Source organism: Pseudopodoces humilis, chromosome 17 (assembly GCF_049639895.1).
Source record: "Pseudopodoces humilis isolate 2021_Gansu_Grassland_sample_001 chromosome 17, ASM4963989v1, whole genome shotgun sequence".
NCBI lineage: Eukaryota > Metazoa > Chordata > Aves > Passeriformes > Paridae > Pseudopodoces > Pseudopodoces humilis.
The window spans coordinates 13,745,507-13,758,630 of NC_142216.1; the positions used below are offsets into that span (position 1 = coordinate 13,745,507).

General features: G+C 41.6%; 1 protein-coding gene across 5 annotated transcripts in view; it reads left to right on the forward strand.

Annotated features, from left to right (window-relative positions):
* The window catches only part of TENM2 (teneurin transmembrane protein 2), a 619,855-nt gene that overhangs the window by 557,162 nt on the left and 49,569 nt on the right, over nt 1-13,124 (forward strand). For all 5 annotated transcript variants that reach the window (XM_088063463.1, XM_088063464.1, XM_088063465.1 and 2 more), the window contains one exon: nt 9,027-9,173. In XM_088063463.1, coding sequence (XP_087919589.1) covers nt 9,027-9,173 — 147 coding nt within the window. The remainder of the gene's footprint in view (nt 1-9,026; nt 9,174-13,124) is intronic.

Consider the following 13,124-nt stretch of genomic DNA (forward strand, 5'->3'; position numbering starts at 1 on the left):
TCCCTTGCATAGATCATAAAATTATTATTATTATTATTATTATTATTATTATTATTATTTGAAATGCCTTTTAACCAATCTTTGTTTCTGTTTTTCCTTGTTTTCTTGGGTTTTTTTTAAATTAAAGCAAATATCCTGACAATACATAGCTCTGTACTTTTTTTGCTTGACATTAATCAGTGAATGAAGTTTATTAATTCAATATACTGATGGACCTGGTCACACAGTCCTATTGCAGCTGAGGCAGAGTGGTCTCCAGATTTCTTGGCTGCATCTCCCACTCCTTTACCTTGTGTTTCTCTTCCTCAGTGCTCCTGGAAAACAGTCCCAGTGTAAGAAGTGACAACCTGCCTGCCCCAGGATGGCTTAAAAACTGTCAAATATAGATGCAAGGCAATCAAGTTAAAAGTCTCATTGGTGCTTCTGATGGCTTCTACAGAGAAATGGAAAATAAATGCTCTGCCCAGCAGCAGAAAGACTTAAGTATTCGTTCCAGAGAATTAAGGACACTTCTAGTGAGGCGAGGGGAGGAGCAGAGCCATCAGTTGCCTAGTAGTAAATATGTTTAATGTAAAGCAAGCAGAGCTTAAAGAGCTCATTTCTCTTTCAGATTTCTTCCAAGTGCAGGTTAAATACTGTTGGCTTTCTTGGGGGTGAGATGGAGAAGATGATCTCCCTTGTAGATCAAAATCACTTTCATAGATTTATTTAGTACATAAATATCAAAGCAACTGGCTATATCTGAAGGATTATAAAGTTTCTTCCTTCATCACATAGACAGATAAAAAAAAGAACAAAAAGGGAACTATTTTATGCATGCAGGATTTAAACCTGTTCATTTGTGGACACTACATTTTTATTTCTGTAGCTTTTATTACTTATTTGTACAGTTGGTAGATATAAAAATTGGAAAATGGTATGATATTAGTGAGGCACTTACATATTGACAAGGGATGCAGAACAGTGCCTTGCACTTTGAAATTAAAGGGATGTTTATAAAGTGTATTTTATGTACTGAAATATTCATCCTCTATCCTATATCTGCCAAATAACTCAGCATACACAAATGCTCACATAACTCAGAATACATTGCTTATCTATTTTCATTTGTTTTGCATACATTTCCCATGTGGTGGAATACTGCTCCTAGGTCATGAGCATTAATTCGTACTTTATATTTGTGTATAGTCAAACTCCATAAATTCTAGCCTTAACAAACATGTGAGATATATTTATTTTAATATTCAAATACCCACTCTTTTTGGTCACTTGTAATCATATTTTAATATCATCAAGATTTAGGATTGCTGCAAGCCAGAAGGTATATAAGAAGCATTTAGTGCATTGCTACTATTTTTCATTCCAAACTGTTCCACAATTCTTCATAAAAACTTCTTTTTACTCAGGCACTTTCTTTGGGTTTTTCTTTTGGACAATTGGAATGTTGGAACTCTGAAGTCCCAACCCATGTAGTGTGCAGCCATTTAATGGAATCGATGTGATTAATACTTTAAGAAGATCAGCTGCAAAATATAATGCACATGTCTAAATAGTGCTTTTCATCCTGAAGGGATTCCAAAGTTCTGTACCAAATTTAAGGGACAAAATGTACTAATCTGCCACACAGTAATAGAAGAAACTGCCTACTTCTGTTAAGGCTCATATTTATTCTTCTGTTAGAGATAACCTGGGCACTTACACAGGATCAGCATTTGCATACCTGAAAGTTAATTGCTAAATTATAAATTCTATGCAGGCATTAATATCTAATGAATAGCAAGCAATTCTATTTTAATAATGCCTGAGAAAACTGGGATTCCCTGCCCTGAGAATTATGAAATATAAAGCTCTAAAACCAAAGGGATCATAGATAATTCAGTGTAGAAGGGATGTCAGCAGGTCAGCTGGTCCAGCTTCCCCTTCAAAGTAGGGTGCTTTTGAGGTCAGACACCAGACTCAAGCCCATAGATTTTAGGGCAGACTCCCCACAGGCTGTTGCCTCTCAGTGTCCTTGCTGTGCATCTTCTGCAGTGAATTGAGCTGCTCCAGCAGTTTATAACATCTCCATGTTCTCCCTGTGGCTCCCTGCTTAAGTATTCGTGTGTGTGTGCACAGATCCCATCCCCTCACATTACTGAATTCATACTGAATTTCAAATACTGATGAAAACTACTATTAAGTAGCACTGACAGAAGGGGAGCAGTTCTGTTTGGTCACTGTAAATGCTAACTTGGCTCACTGGGCATTCTGATTGACTTAAACTCCTTGATTTTCTATAATTTTTTGTATATTAAAGGAGTCACAGCCAAATAAATGCAATTAGCATTTGGAGAAAAAGTGTGTAATGCGTGATTTTTATTTTTTATGTTTGTGGAGGTTCTTATCTAAGCAGGAGAGTAATTCATTCCTCCTCTATGCAATATCTGGAGAATTTGTGAAGTGAAAAAAGTATTTTGAAACTAATGACTGAACTGAGAATGCCTTCCTACAAAAATCCTAAATTGCATTAAGTCTAGATTACACTGTAATTAGGTTAGGTATTCTTTCAAACATGAAGTCAGTGTTTTGCTTGTTGCCCTTCAATTGACTGAATTTACACATCCTGTCTGATAGGTCACTTTATCATTACGCTGCCACAGAACTATTTAAATGGATGTTATTTTAGAGATAAATTCAGCTTGAGAAGGCTTCTTTCTCAGAAAGGATATTACATATTATGAAGGATGATGCCAATGCTTGTATGTGATATCAGAAACATTAATACAATAGAAGATTATGGTTGTGGAAGTAGTTTTATGAATGCAATTTCACCTGGAATTATATTCTAAATGGATTTTGTTGCAGTAAGATTAATTTGAAAGACCCAGCTATCTTAAATACAAATTTTACTGCATCTTTTATATATCTTTTTATTGGGTATATGAATAGGAGTTGGATATGAGTCTTGTTTGAAAAGAATACATTGTGTAACTCAAATGTGCTGCTGGGGTCAAATTTTAGCTCCTGCTTAAAATTTCAGCAAATAACCTGCTTGGCCTCTGGAAGGAACTGTATGGCTCTGCTGCATCTTTTAGGCTGCAACAGTTTCTTAACTTGTATTTCACATAACTTCTTTGCTCCTGCTGGTGCTCCATCAAAACTCATCCCCTGATCCTGGCAGAGCCGTGGGGTGTGATGTTGGGTTCTGTGCAGGAGGCCAGGTGTCTTTGTGCTCACATTAACAATTTTGGGGTGCAGAGAGAAACCTGCCTGCCTGTCACAGAGCACTCGGACTTCAGCACTGCAGAGGTTTCTCTTTCTGATGACTGACTTTCCCATAAGGCAGTCTCTCCTCCTTCTGGAAACTCTGTTCTATGTAGAAGGAGCCCAGATTCTGGGCTCACCTGAAGCTCTGTCTGTATGCTCAACATTCTGAGCACTCATGGACATTTTGATTATCAATTTATTTGGTTTCCTCAGGTCTCAGGACAGTATAGCATAAACTGTCCCCTTCTTTTCCCTGCCCAGCTGTTCACAGCTTGGAGGGGGAGTCACACCAAAAGCTGGTGACAGAGAACTCTGCTGGCTGTGCTCAAGAGGGAGACCTCAAGTGTGTCCCCCTCGAGTCACAGGAGCCCCTCTGCCTGAGTCACTTCACATGAATTTGGATAACATGGAATGTTCTGGGAGCAATCCCTTGTTAACCAGGCATGAAGTTCTTGCCCCCCTGGGGTTTTCTTCAATCTCCAACTTTTGTGACCTATATTGCAACACGAGCTTCCCCCTCTTTTTGTTTGTGTGTGTCTCTGTATCTTTTCTTTTTTTGTTCTTTTACTTCAGAAAGATGCAGGTGACTTTACTTGAGACTTACTTTCTCATGCCAGCAGTTCCCTTTTGTGTAATCTTCTCTTCTAAACAGTCACTTGTTTTTTCTCCTATTTTTCTGTTTTGTTTGGAGAGTTAGATGTTACCTCAGTTCCTGCCCTTATGTGTAAAAGACTGGAATTGCAAAGATAGATGGTAGGTAGAATTTAAGGGGAAATTCTGTTATGGTATACATTCCCCAGGCAATTTAAGAAGTCTTGCTTAAAATTCCTAATTGTTTGCCTGCACAGGAGGTATTGGAGTGGAGGATTTCAGAGCTCTTTAAACATATTTTTGGCTTTTTTTTTTTTTCCCCAGCCTGTTCAATAAATACAATTGTAACTGGGCCAGTCTGTACTTCTAACTCAGGCATGTATCCATTTGCACAGCACATCTGCAAGTAGATATTTATTCTTTACTTCTTTGTTTGATGTGTAGCTTAAAGAAATATTTAGGGTGTTGAGTAGTTTTAAACAAAATGGTTTGTCTAACAAATAAAAAGGAAAAAAGAAGCAGCAAGGCAGCTAGTCAGAGCACACTGGTGACAAACACTTGGGAGCCAGGGAGAAGCTCCTGCTCTCTGTGAGCTCTCTCTGGAAAGCAGCAGCTGTGCTGTGCTCTGTGAGCAGTGACACTGGGCTTTGTGCTGCACTGAGAGCCTGGCTTCATTCTCAGCAATTTGTCAATCAGTGTCACCACCCTGCTTCAGAGCCCTGGGCTGGTGCCTCTGCATGGCTCCAGCTTGTTCTGGAACTGTCCAAACTCACTCACAGGGGCCTCACCTCTCACTCAACCAACACTCTATTTCATTGACATGTGTTCAGTTCTATGTTTGGGGTTTGGGTTTATTTCAGTTGAAGTATTGAAGTATTTCTCTGTAGAAAATGACTTGTGCATGTTCCTACCATAACACTCTGTCATTTTTATTTGTATGCCCTTTCTTTGGCTTTAACTAAGCCCTGCAGGCTTTGGAAGGGAAGGATTAAAAAATAACAATAGCAAATAAAAAGCATAATTTTATTTCCAGTGTTGCTAGGTACCTCATTCTATGTACCTCATTTATTATTTGCTAGATAGCTGTAGGCATACCAGCAGCTCACTGAAGGAATGAACAGGAAATATGAAAACAGTGATTATCCTCTAAAATCCAAATTAAACAGGCTATTGTCATTACTGCTTTTATACAATTTCTCTAAATTCTTTAGGTACCATCATCTCCCAGACTACTTTTATTTGCTGCAGTTCTGTAGTTAACAGCTGTAATGAGAAGAGGAGGATTGAAATGTAATTTAAATGTTCCCCTTGAAACTCCTGGGTATCCTGTGAGTGAGGAAACACTGTGCTGTACAACATACTCTTCACTGCAGGGCTTCTTCACCCACAGGACCACCTGGTCCAGCCTCAGCTGAAGTCACTGGAAAGGCTCCAGTGACTGCCAGAAGGCTTTGGATTAGGATGTGTGGAATGAGGTCATGTGGAAAGATAAACATGAGCTATCATATTCCAGACTGTAGCTGTGCACGTGCACTAAATGGGGAGAGCTGCTGGGAGCCCACTCTGCTGGAAGATGCTGTTTGCAGAATAAATGGCTGACAGCACAGGATCAGAAGGACTCAAAAGACACAAGCTCTTGACTTATTTCTATTCTTTTCTCTTCTATTTATTTCTATTTCTTTTTTCTACAAACTGAGCAGAGGCTAAAAGCATAATGCTTTTCTCTAAGTAGCTCTGAGATACCACTTAGATTTTTTCTTTCCCCTTCATCTCCTATTCTCTTTTTTCTTTTAATTATACTAAGAGGCTACCTCTTCCATCAGAGTTTGGAAACTTTAAAAAGAGCAAAGTTTCTCCAGCTTCTCTTTCCCTGGCTGCCCTTTTCCTTCCTTTTCTTGCAGAAAGATTTGTCCCACCATAAGTGGGAGTTCTGATGATTCTGACTGAAACCACAAATTGATTAGGTAGACCTTATGTTTTAGTTTACTTAAACTGTTTGTTTTAGATTTTAAAGCAGTTTATCCAATGGAAAATCTATATATGTGTGGGAAACTGGACATATTTACTTGTATACCTGAAGTTTGGGAATATCAGAGTAAAAAGGAACTCTCTGCAGAATTTATCCAAAATTGGATTAGAATTCTTGATGTACTGCCTAGATACTGGAAATTAATTTGCCAAGCTCAAAAATTAATGAATCACCTTACAATTTAATCTCAGAATAATTTCACTGTCAATGAAACCTGGGAGTATTCTCTTGTAAATACATCCAGCACCCTCCGTTTTTGAACCAGACACAGTCCATATTATGGTTTTTGCTTTCATAGCAATTCTGACTCTAATATCTCTCATATGCTCATCACACAATCCTGATGCAACACTGGAAAATGTTCTGTAAGCTTTCTTTCTGTTTTAATTGTGAATTCATATGTACCTGTAGCAAAGCTCCCAACTTCCAATTCCACAGGCGAGCTGGAGATAGAGAGGAGGGAGTCTGCATTAGTGTTTCACCTTTAGCAGCAGCTAGAAAAGTGTGAGACACTCAAACTGCTGTTGCCTGTACTCTGCCTGTTCTGTGAATAAATAGGTTGTCAATCTAGCACTTTAAACAAGCACTTTCTTCTTTTTTAACCTTGCTTCTTGACATTTTCCATTAAGCATACTGTAATGGAAAAGATGAGGAGAATTTCTCTACACACCAGGAATAGCAACCTGTCTGCTTAGCACGAAGGGCCCTTTCCTGTGCGGTGACTGAGAGCTCCATCCCATGCTGGATTGCTTCTTGAGATGAGATGCTGATAGCCCTTCCCTGTGTGCCTGTGGCTGCCTGGCTCTGGGAGAATTCCCCAGCCAGCCAGGAGGCAGCACACTGCTGAGTGTGGCTGCAGGATGAAGGCAGGCTCTGCCAAAGCACCGAGCACTGGGTGTGCTTCCTGCAGTGAGCCTGTCCAGCAAGGGCCATCTGTCCAGCTGGGCCACTGACCCTTGGCTGAGGCTCTGAAGGCTCCTCAGGCAAGCACTTTGTCATCTTGTCCACTCTCCAAACCTCTTGATGGCCACCAAGCCCATGAGATATGTGGAAATCCTGTGTGTGCAGAAGATGTCCATCAGTAATAATCACTGCTCACATCCACCAGTAGGAAGATTTAAATAGAGATAGCCAGTGCAATTCCTAAATATAAGCCTTTTTTAGAAAAAAAAGTTATCACTGCCTCATAATGGAGCTGTTTTCTGGTTGATCTAACCAACTAGAAATCTATATAGATACTTCCTTGAAGAAAGACAAAACCAGAAATCCATATATGCACATAGGCACGTACAGAGACATAACCATGCAAAATACCTGATTAGTTTTCCATTACTTAAAGCTGTTTCAAAGCTTATTCATCATTAACTTAATAGATCTTTTAAGGAAGACATTATTGTCCAAGCACTTGGATCTTATTGTAGTGTAGTGCTGTTCATTCCCTTCATTCTGATATTTATGCTATTCAAACACCGGGTCTGTCTTTGGAAGGCTGCAGTTAAATAAGCTCTGTGGAGGTAGCATCGTGTTTCCTAGCAACACCATGTCTGTGGCAGTGATGCTGCCTTCCCTCTCTTCTCTAAACGCAAAGTCATGTCCATTAATCCCCAGCTGCACTTAAAACTTTTCAGGGATTTTGCTAGCTCCCTACTGTTCATGTTTTCATCTTGCTCATACGCTGCAAGGCAAACGGCTTCAGTGGTTTAATTCTCGTCAGTGCCTCGGTATGAAACCAACTGCGTGGGTATATTTACAATTACTATTTGTTTTTCATTTAAAACAAATAATTTGTCCTACACCATGATGCCTCCCCTCAAAGATTATCATTTTGGTCGTTCAAACAGCCTGACAAATGAAAGAGATAAACTAAATGTCTTGAAAATGTATTCCCTTTGCTGCAAAAATAACTGATTTTTTTAAGCTATCTAGTGGCAAAATAACCCTAAATTTAAGTGAAAGGGGCATTTTATTATTTAATACACAACAGCATTGAAATAAAACCTGTAGGACTTGTTTCTGTCTGCCAACAGCTTTCTGTGTAACACGAACTGAATAGTCTTTGACCTGAGGTGATACCAGCTGTGTGAGTTCCAGGGATATCACTTTGTTGTATGGGAAACTCCTGCAGCATTGTGAGAATGAGTCTGGGGTCAGAGAAACTGCTCTCTGACTTCACCTGGCTACAGCCAAGGCAGCTGGGAGGAGCAGGAAGAGACGAGCTCAGAGCTGTGGCTTTCTGAACAGGTTTATAAAAGCACACACCTATTGTCAGGCAACACAGCCATCTCCTCCTGCTCAGACTTACTCAGTGAGAGGTTGCCTGCAGGCCTCAAATGTTCTGTCACCCACAGACAAATATTCAGGCTTGTGTGGATTTGGGGTTGATGGATTTGGTTGTACATACCAAGGCTGCAGTTTGGTTTTCTTACCTTTTTTCATAATGAATATTAGTAAGATACGGTAGTGTCTCCTGAGACGCATTTGCTTCCAGGATAAGAGGTACTGTTATCACCTATGGACATTTGTTAGAACATGTAAGCAGCTTAGCTAATTAATATTTTTGTACCTAATTTAGCTCTTGCCAATTCTGGCTCATGACAATGTCATGTCATATTCACAGTCAATTAGAAACATCCATCTTTGGGGGCATCTCTTCTAATATGTTTTTCAGAAAGTGCAAGATGTGACACCAAAATATAAGTAAACTGAGTGTTAAATAAGTAGGTATTCTAAAATTACCAGCAGTGAGGGAAAATATTTTCAAAAGTATTTATTTAAACTTTGTGTTTAGACACGTTCTGGAGAATGATGCAACACTCAGAATGAAAAGTCCTCTGAGCACTGACGAGCTTGGAAGATGATGTTCTCCCTCATGTGTACACACATACAGTGGGAAAATAAGAGGCAGATCTTCTGTCAGCAGACTATCATTTCTATCAGCTCAAGATCTGGAACTTTATAGGGTTCTTAAAACGTGTTACAGCAGGTAGGGCTCCTCCTCCCTTCGGCTTGAGCTAGATCCCCGTTTCTCCAGGGTGTCCCCTTCCTTTACCGAGTGTTCCTGCCAGCGGCAGGACGAAACCTTTTTGTCTGCACAGTAACCCGGCCTGAGCGCAGCGGGGTGGGAGCGCCCTGGGCTCACCTTGTCCGTTTGTCCTCGCAGATGGCTGTCCGGACCTGTGCAATGGCAACGGGAGGTGCACGCTGGGCCAGAACAGCTGGCAGTGCGTCTGCCAGAGCGGCTGGAGGGGGCCGGGATGCAGCGTGGCCATGGAAACCGCCTGTGCCGACAACAAGGATAACGAGGGAGGTGAGCAAAGGCTTTCGATCGCAGCCCCGAAAGGACGGAGTCACTGTCCTGCACCAGGGCTGTGGCAGGCACTGCTGCCCGTGTCCCTTCTCTCTCCAGGGAAGGACAGGGAGCTGTGGACACTGCTGCCCGTGTCCTTTCTCTCTCCAGGGAAGGACAGGGAGCTGTGGGCACTGCTGCCCGTGTCCCTTCTCTCTCCAGGGAAGGACAGGGAGCTGTGGACACTGCTGCCCGTGTCCTTTCTCTCTCCAGGGAAGGACAGGGAGCTGTGGGCACTGCTGCCCGTGTCCCTTCTCTCTCCAGGGAAGGACAGGGAGCTGTGGGCACTGCTGCCCGTGTCCCTTCTCTCTCCAGGGAAGGACAGGGAGCTGTGGGCACTGCTGCCCGTGTCCCTTCTCTCTCCAGGGAAGGACAGGGAGCTGTGGGCACTGCTGCCCGTGTCCCTTCTCTCTCCAGGGAAGGACAGGGAGCTGTGGCCGTGAGGGACACGCTGGGCCCGGCGGGAGGCTCGGTCCCAGCGAGCCCGCCTGGGGAGCAGGGCCCGGCCGAGCAGAGCGGCCTCCTGCGGGCTCCCGGGGCACCGAGGCCACAGAGGGGCTCCCTGTGCCCGTGTGCCCCTCGGAGCAGCTGATGGAGCCTCCGTGCTGGCCTCGTCCCGGCCGTGCTGGGGCCAGCGCCGTGCTCTCCTGTGCACAGCCCTGCAGGCTGTCCCTTCTGTCCCACATCCCTCCAGGCTGTCCCTTCTGTCCCACAGCCCTGCAGGCTGTCCCTTCTGTCCCACATCCCTCCAGGCTGTCCCTTCTGTCCCACAGCCTTCCAGGCTGTCCCTGCCTGTCCCATAGGCCCTGCCAGGCTGTCCCTTGCTGTCCCTTGCTGTCCCTTGCTGTCCCTTGCTGTCCCACTGTGCCAGGCTCTGCAGGCTGGGTGAGGTGTGCTCAATGGACATGTAGGGTTAGGGGCTGATATCCGTGCTGTATTTTCCCTGCCCTTTATCAGGCAAGTCCCTATTAAATACAGGATGTGACCTGTGTTTGCCTTCAAAGATATTTTTCTGGTTTTGTAGAGCCTTCCATGGTGGCCTGAAAGCAGTTCTGAGGTGTTGTGCTTTCTAAACAAGATTGGTTAATTTGCTCCTTCATTTAAAGGAACTTTCTTATTCCTTTCAGTATGATGTCTTTAGTAAGTTGCATCAATTCTTTTTCATGTGCTTCTGCTCTCTGTTACAAACCAAACATCTGACACAGCTTTCTTCCTTGAGACTTCTTCCCTTTTCTTTAGCCAATAATTAAGCTAAAGAAAACATCCGCTGTTTACTGATTGATAAATATTTTATGAATGTATTTCCTAAAACTGCAAAGCAACATTGGGCTGTATCAAGGGTAAAACTATCACTAGGCTGAGTGCTTTAGTTTTATGTAAGATTTCAGGGTTTAGAAACTGTAAGTCCCAAACTGAGAAACAGGTGTATTTGGTTTTGGTTACGTGATATGAACTAAGCCTGAATATCATCAACTAGTTTTAATTTGTAAATCCTCTGTTAGTTCTTTGATTTCATATGCTCAGTGCTTACTAAAGTATTTTAGAAGTTCTAAAGCTAATTCGGTTTCAGAGAACTAGAACTTGCTTTATAGCTGTTACTGAATTGTGAAGAGCAGACTCTAACTGCCAGAGTACATTAATTGCCATTTAAGTATGCAGCAAAACCCACTGAACTTGTGTTAATATTCAGTGTAAGAAATGAAAAAGTTAAATGCTTACGTTTGCAGTTTTTACACGCTTTGAAGACTAAAAAGGGAAATTTGAAAACAAGTGTACTATTAGAATTTCCTCAAAGAAAGGAAAAAGGTTGGAAATGTTATTAGAAAAACTGGTAGAAAGAGGTTTATTTATCTATCCAGGACATAATTTTGCACTTGTAAAACAGACAGGCAGGGGAAAAAATGACCATTGACACTATTTAGCTGCTCATCCTAATGAAAAATTGTAGCATTATAAAACTTACTCAAGGCAAACAGGAGGCAAAGAATACAGAGAGAACTGCCATATAACAGATATATAATATTATGAATTAATAATTACTGCAGAAATGTATATTCCATTATCATGCAAGTTGCATAGATTTGGTTTACCATAGTAAAGCACCTGAAAAAATTAGTCTAGCTGAAGGCTGGAAAGATTTAGGGGAGAACTCTTCAGATGTTCTCAGTGTTTGCATTTTAAGTAATTTTTTCCAGAGACTACAGAGGATACTGGTCACTGGTTCTTGTGAGTGTAAATAGTTTGAAAATGTAAGCTTGATCCAAGATCCAAACAACCTGAGAAGACCCTTTGACCCCCCATGTTTTCACATGGGTTTTTTTTTAATAAATGCAGAAATTCATCTCATCTTCTGACACCTTGCTCAGCACTTTAATTCAATGATCATTCCTGCTCTTAATAGTCTCATCCTTATTAATTCCCATAGAATGTTTGTATAAGGGAGCTCAGGAGCTGTTCAACACCTGTTCAGCTGCTGTTCCTTCCTCCACAAGCTTTCCAGGCATTCCTGAGAATCCAGAGATGCTTTGAGCCACGCTGTTTCCTGCACAGCTCCCTCAGGCTGTGCCACTGCAGCGCTCTCAGTCTCTCTCGTGCATTGGTGATTTGTGCTGCTGCAGTTTGCTCGATTATATTCTGGGGTTCACATTTCTCTGAGATGTCATGGGGTCCTGTCCCATGTGCACTGTGAGGACAGAGGCATTGTCCTGACCACCAATTTGTCAAATTCACAGGAACTACAACAAAACTCAAAAACTAATTTAATCGCTTAATGATTAATATCTCAGATATTAATCCGTCCTCGGCCTCTGTGTTTATAGTGGAGTTTTCAGGAATGGAGAGGCAGGAAGGGATGTGTGTTCTGTGTTTCAAGCTGCACCTTTATGTAATTGTGACTCTGTATATAAAGGGAGAGATAAAATTGAGTTTTCTCATTAGACAAAATGGAAAAGTGTACTATGGGAATCAATATTAAAGATCCAGCTAGTTACCAGAACCCCAAGTTTCACATAAAATGTAAGTTTATTGGAAGTTAAAGAAATTGCTTCTCCTTCCAGTCACTCTTTTAGTTTGCAACTCAGCTGAGTTTATTTGCAGCAAAGTGTTGAACTCATTTGCTGCTCCATTACCAACATTGCTCTGTTAGCATAAGCAAGTGGTTCTGGGGTAGTACAGAACACACAAGCTGTTCTTTTGGAAGGTAGTAGGATAGCTAAAAATCCTTTTTTCTTTTTTTTTTTTCCTAAATGAGGTCTTGCCTGGTCAGTTGAGCCTCCTTCCTTTCTGTCCATCACTGCCTGTTGTTAAAATACAATTCGTTCAGCATGTCGCTGAAAGGGAACTATCATTTCTTGTCTTCTGTGGCAGCAGTTTAACATATTTTGGAGATTTTTCCCTGTTCAGCCATTCTTATTGCAATTGTATTTCACAATCAGATTCAAAGGCCTTGGGCCAAGTCTTCATTTTATGGATGTCAAGGAGAGCATTGCCACTGACTCCAGAGGGTTTCCCATTTGTCCTGCTTTGTCTTATTATTGCCACAATGCAAACTCCATACCATAGTTCAAAAATATAAAAATGAAAGATTATACTTAATATTTTCTTCCCATTCCAGATTAATGTCCTTTAGTTGGTTTATTCCTAGAAGAGGCAGATGAGTCCCCCTCTCTTTTAGACTTACAAATCTTCATTTTAAATGAGATGTCAGTGTGGATTACTGGCATAAATAAAATGTGATTCCACAGCAGTGAGGAGAGAGTCTCCAAAACTGCTTTCTTCTCTTAGGGCTGTTCAGGGTGAATGATCTGAGATAACACTGGGAAATTCACCTGCTTTTGTCCTTACCATCACATGTCAAATCAAGATATGGGCTTCACTAGGTCTTTATCCTGGAAGTGCCCAAGGCCAGGTTGG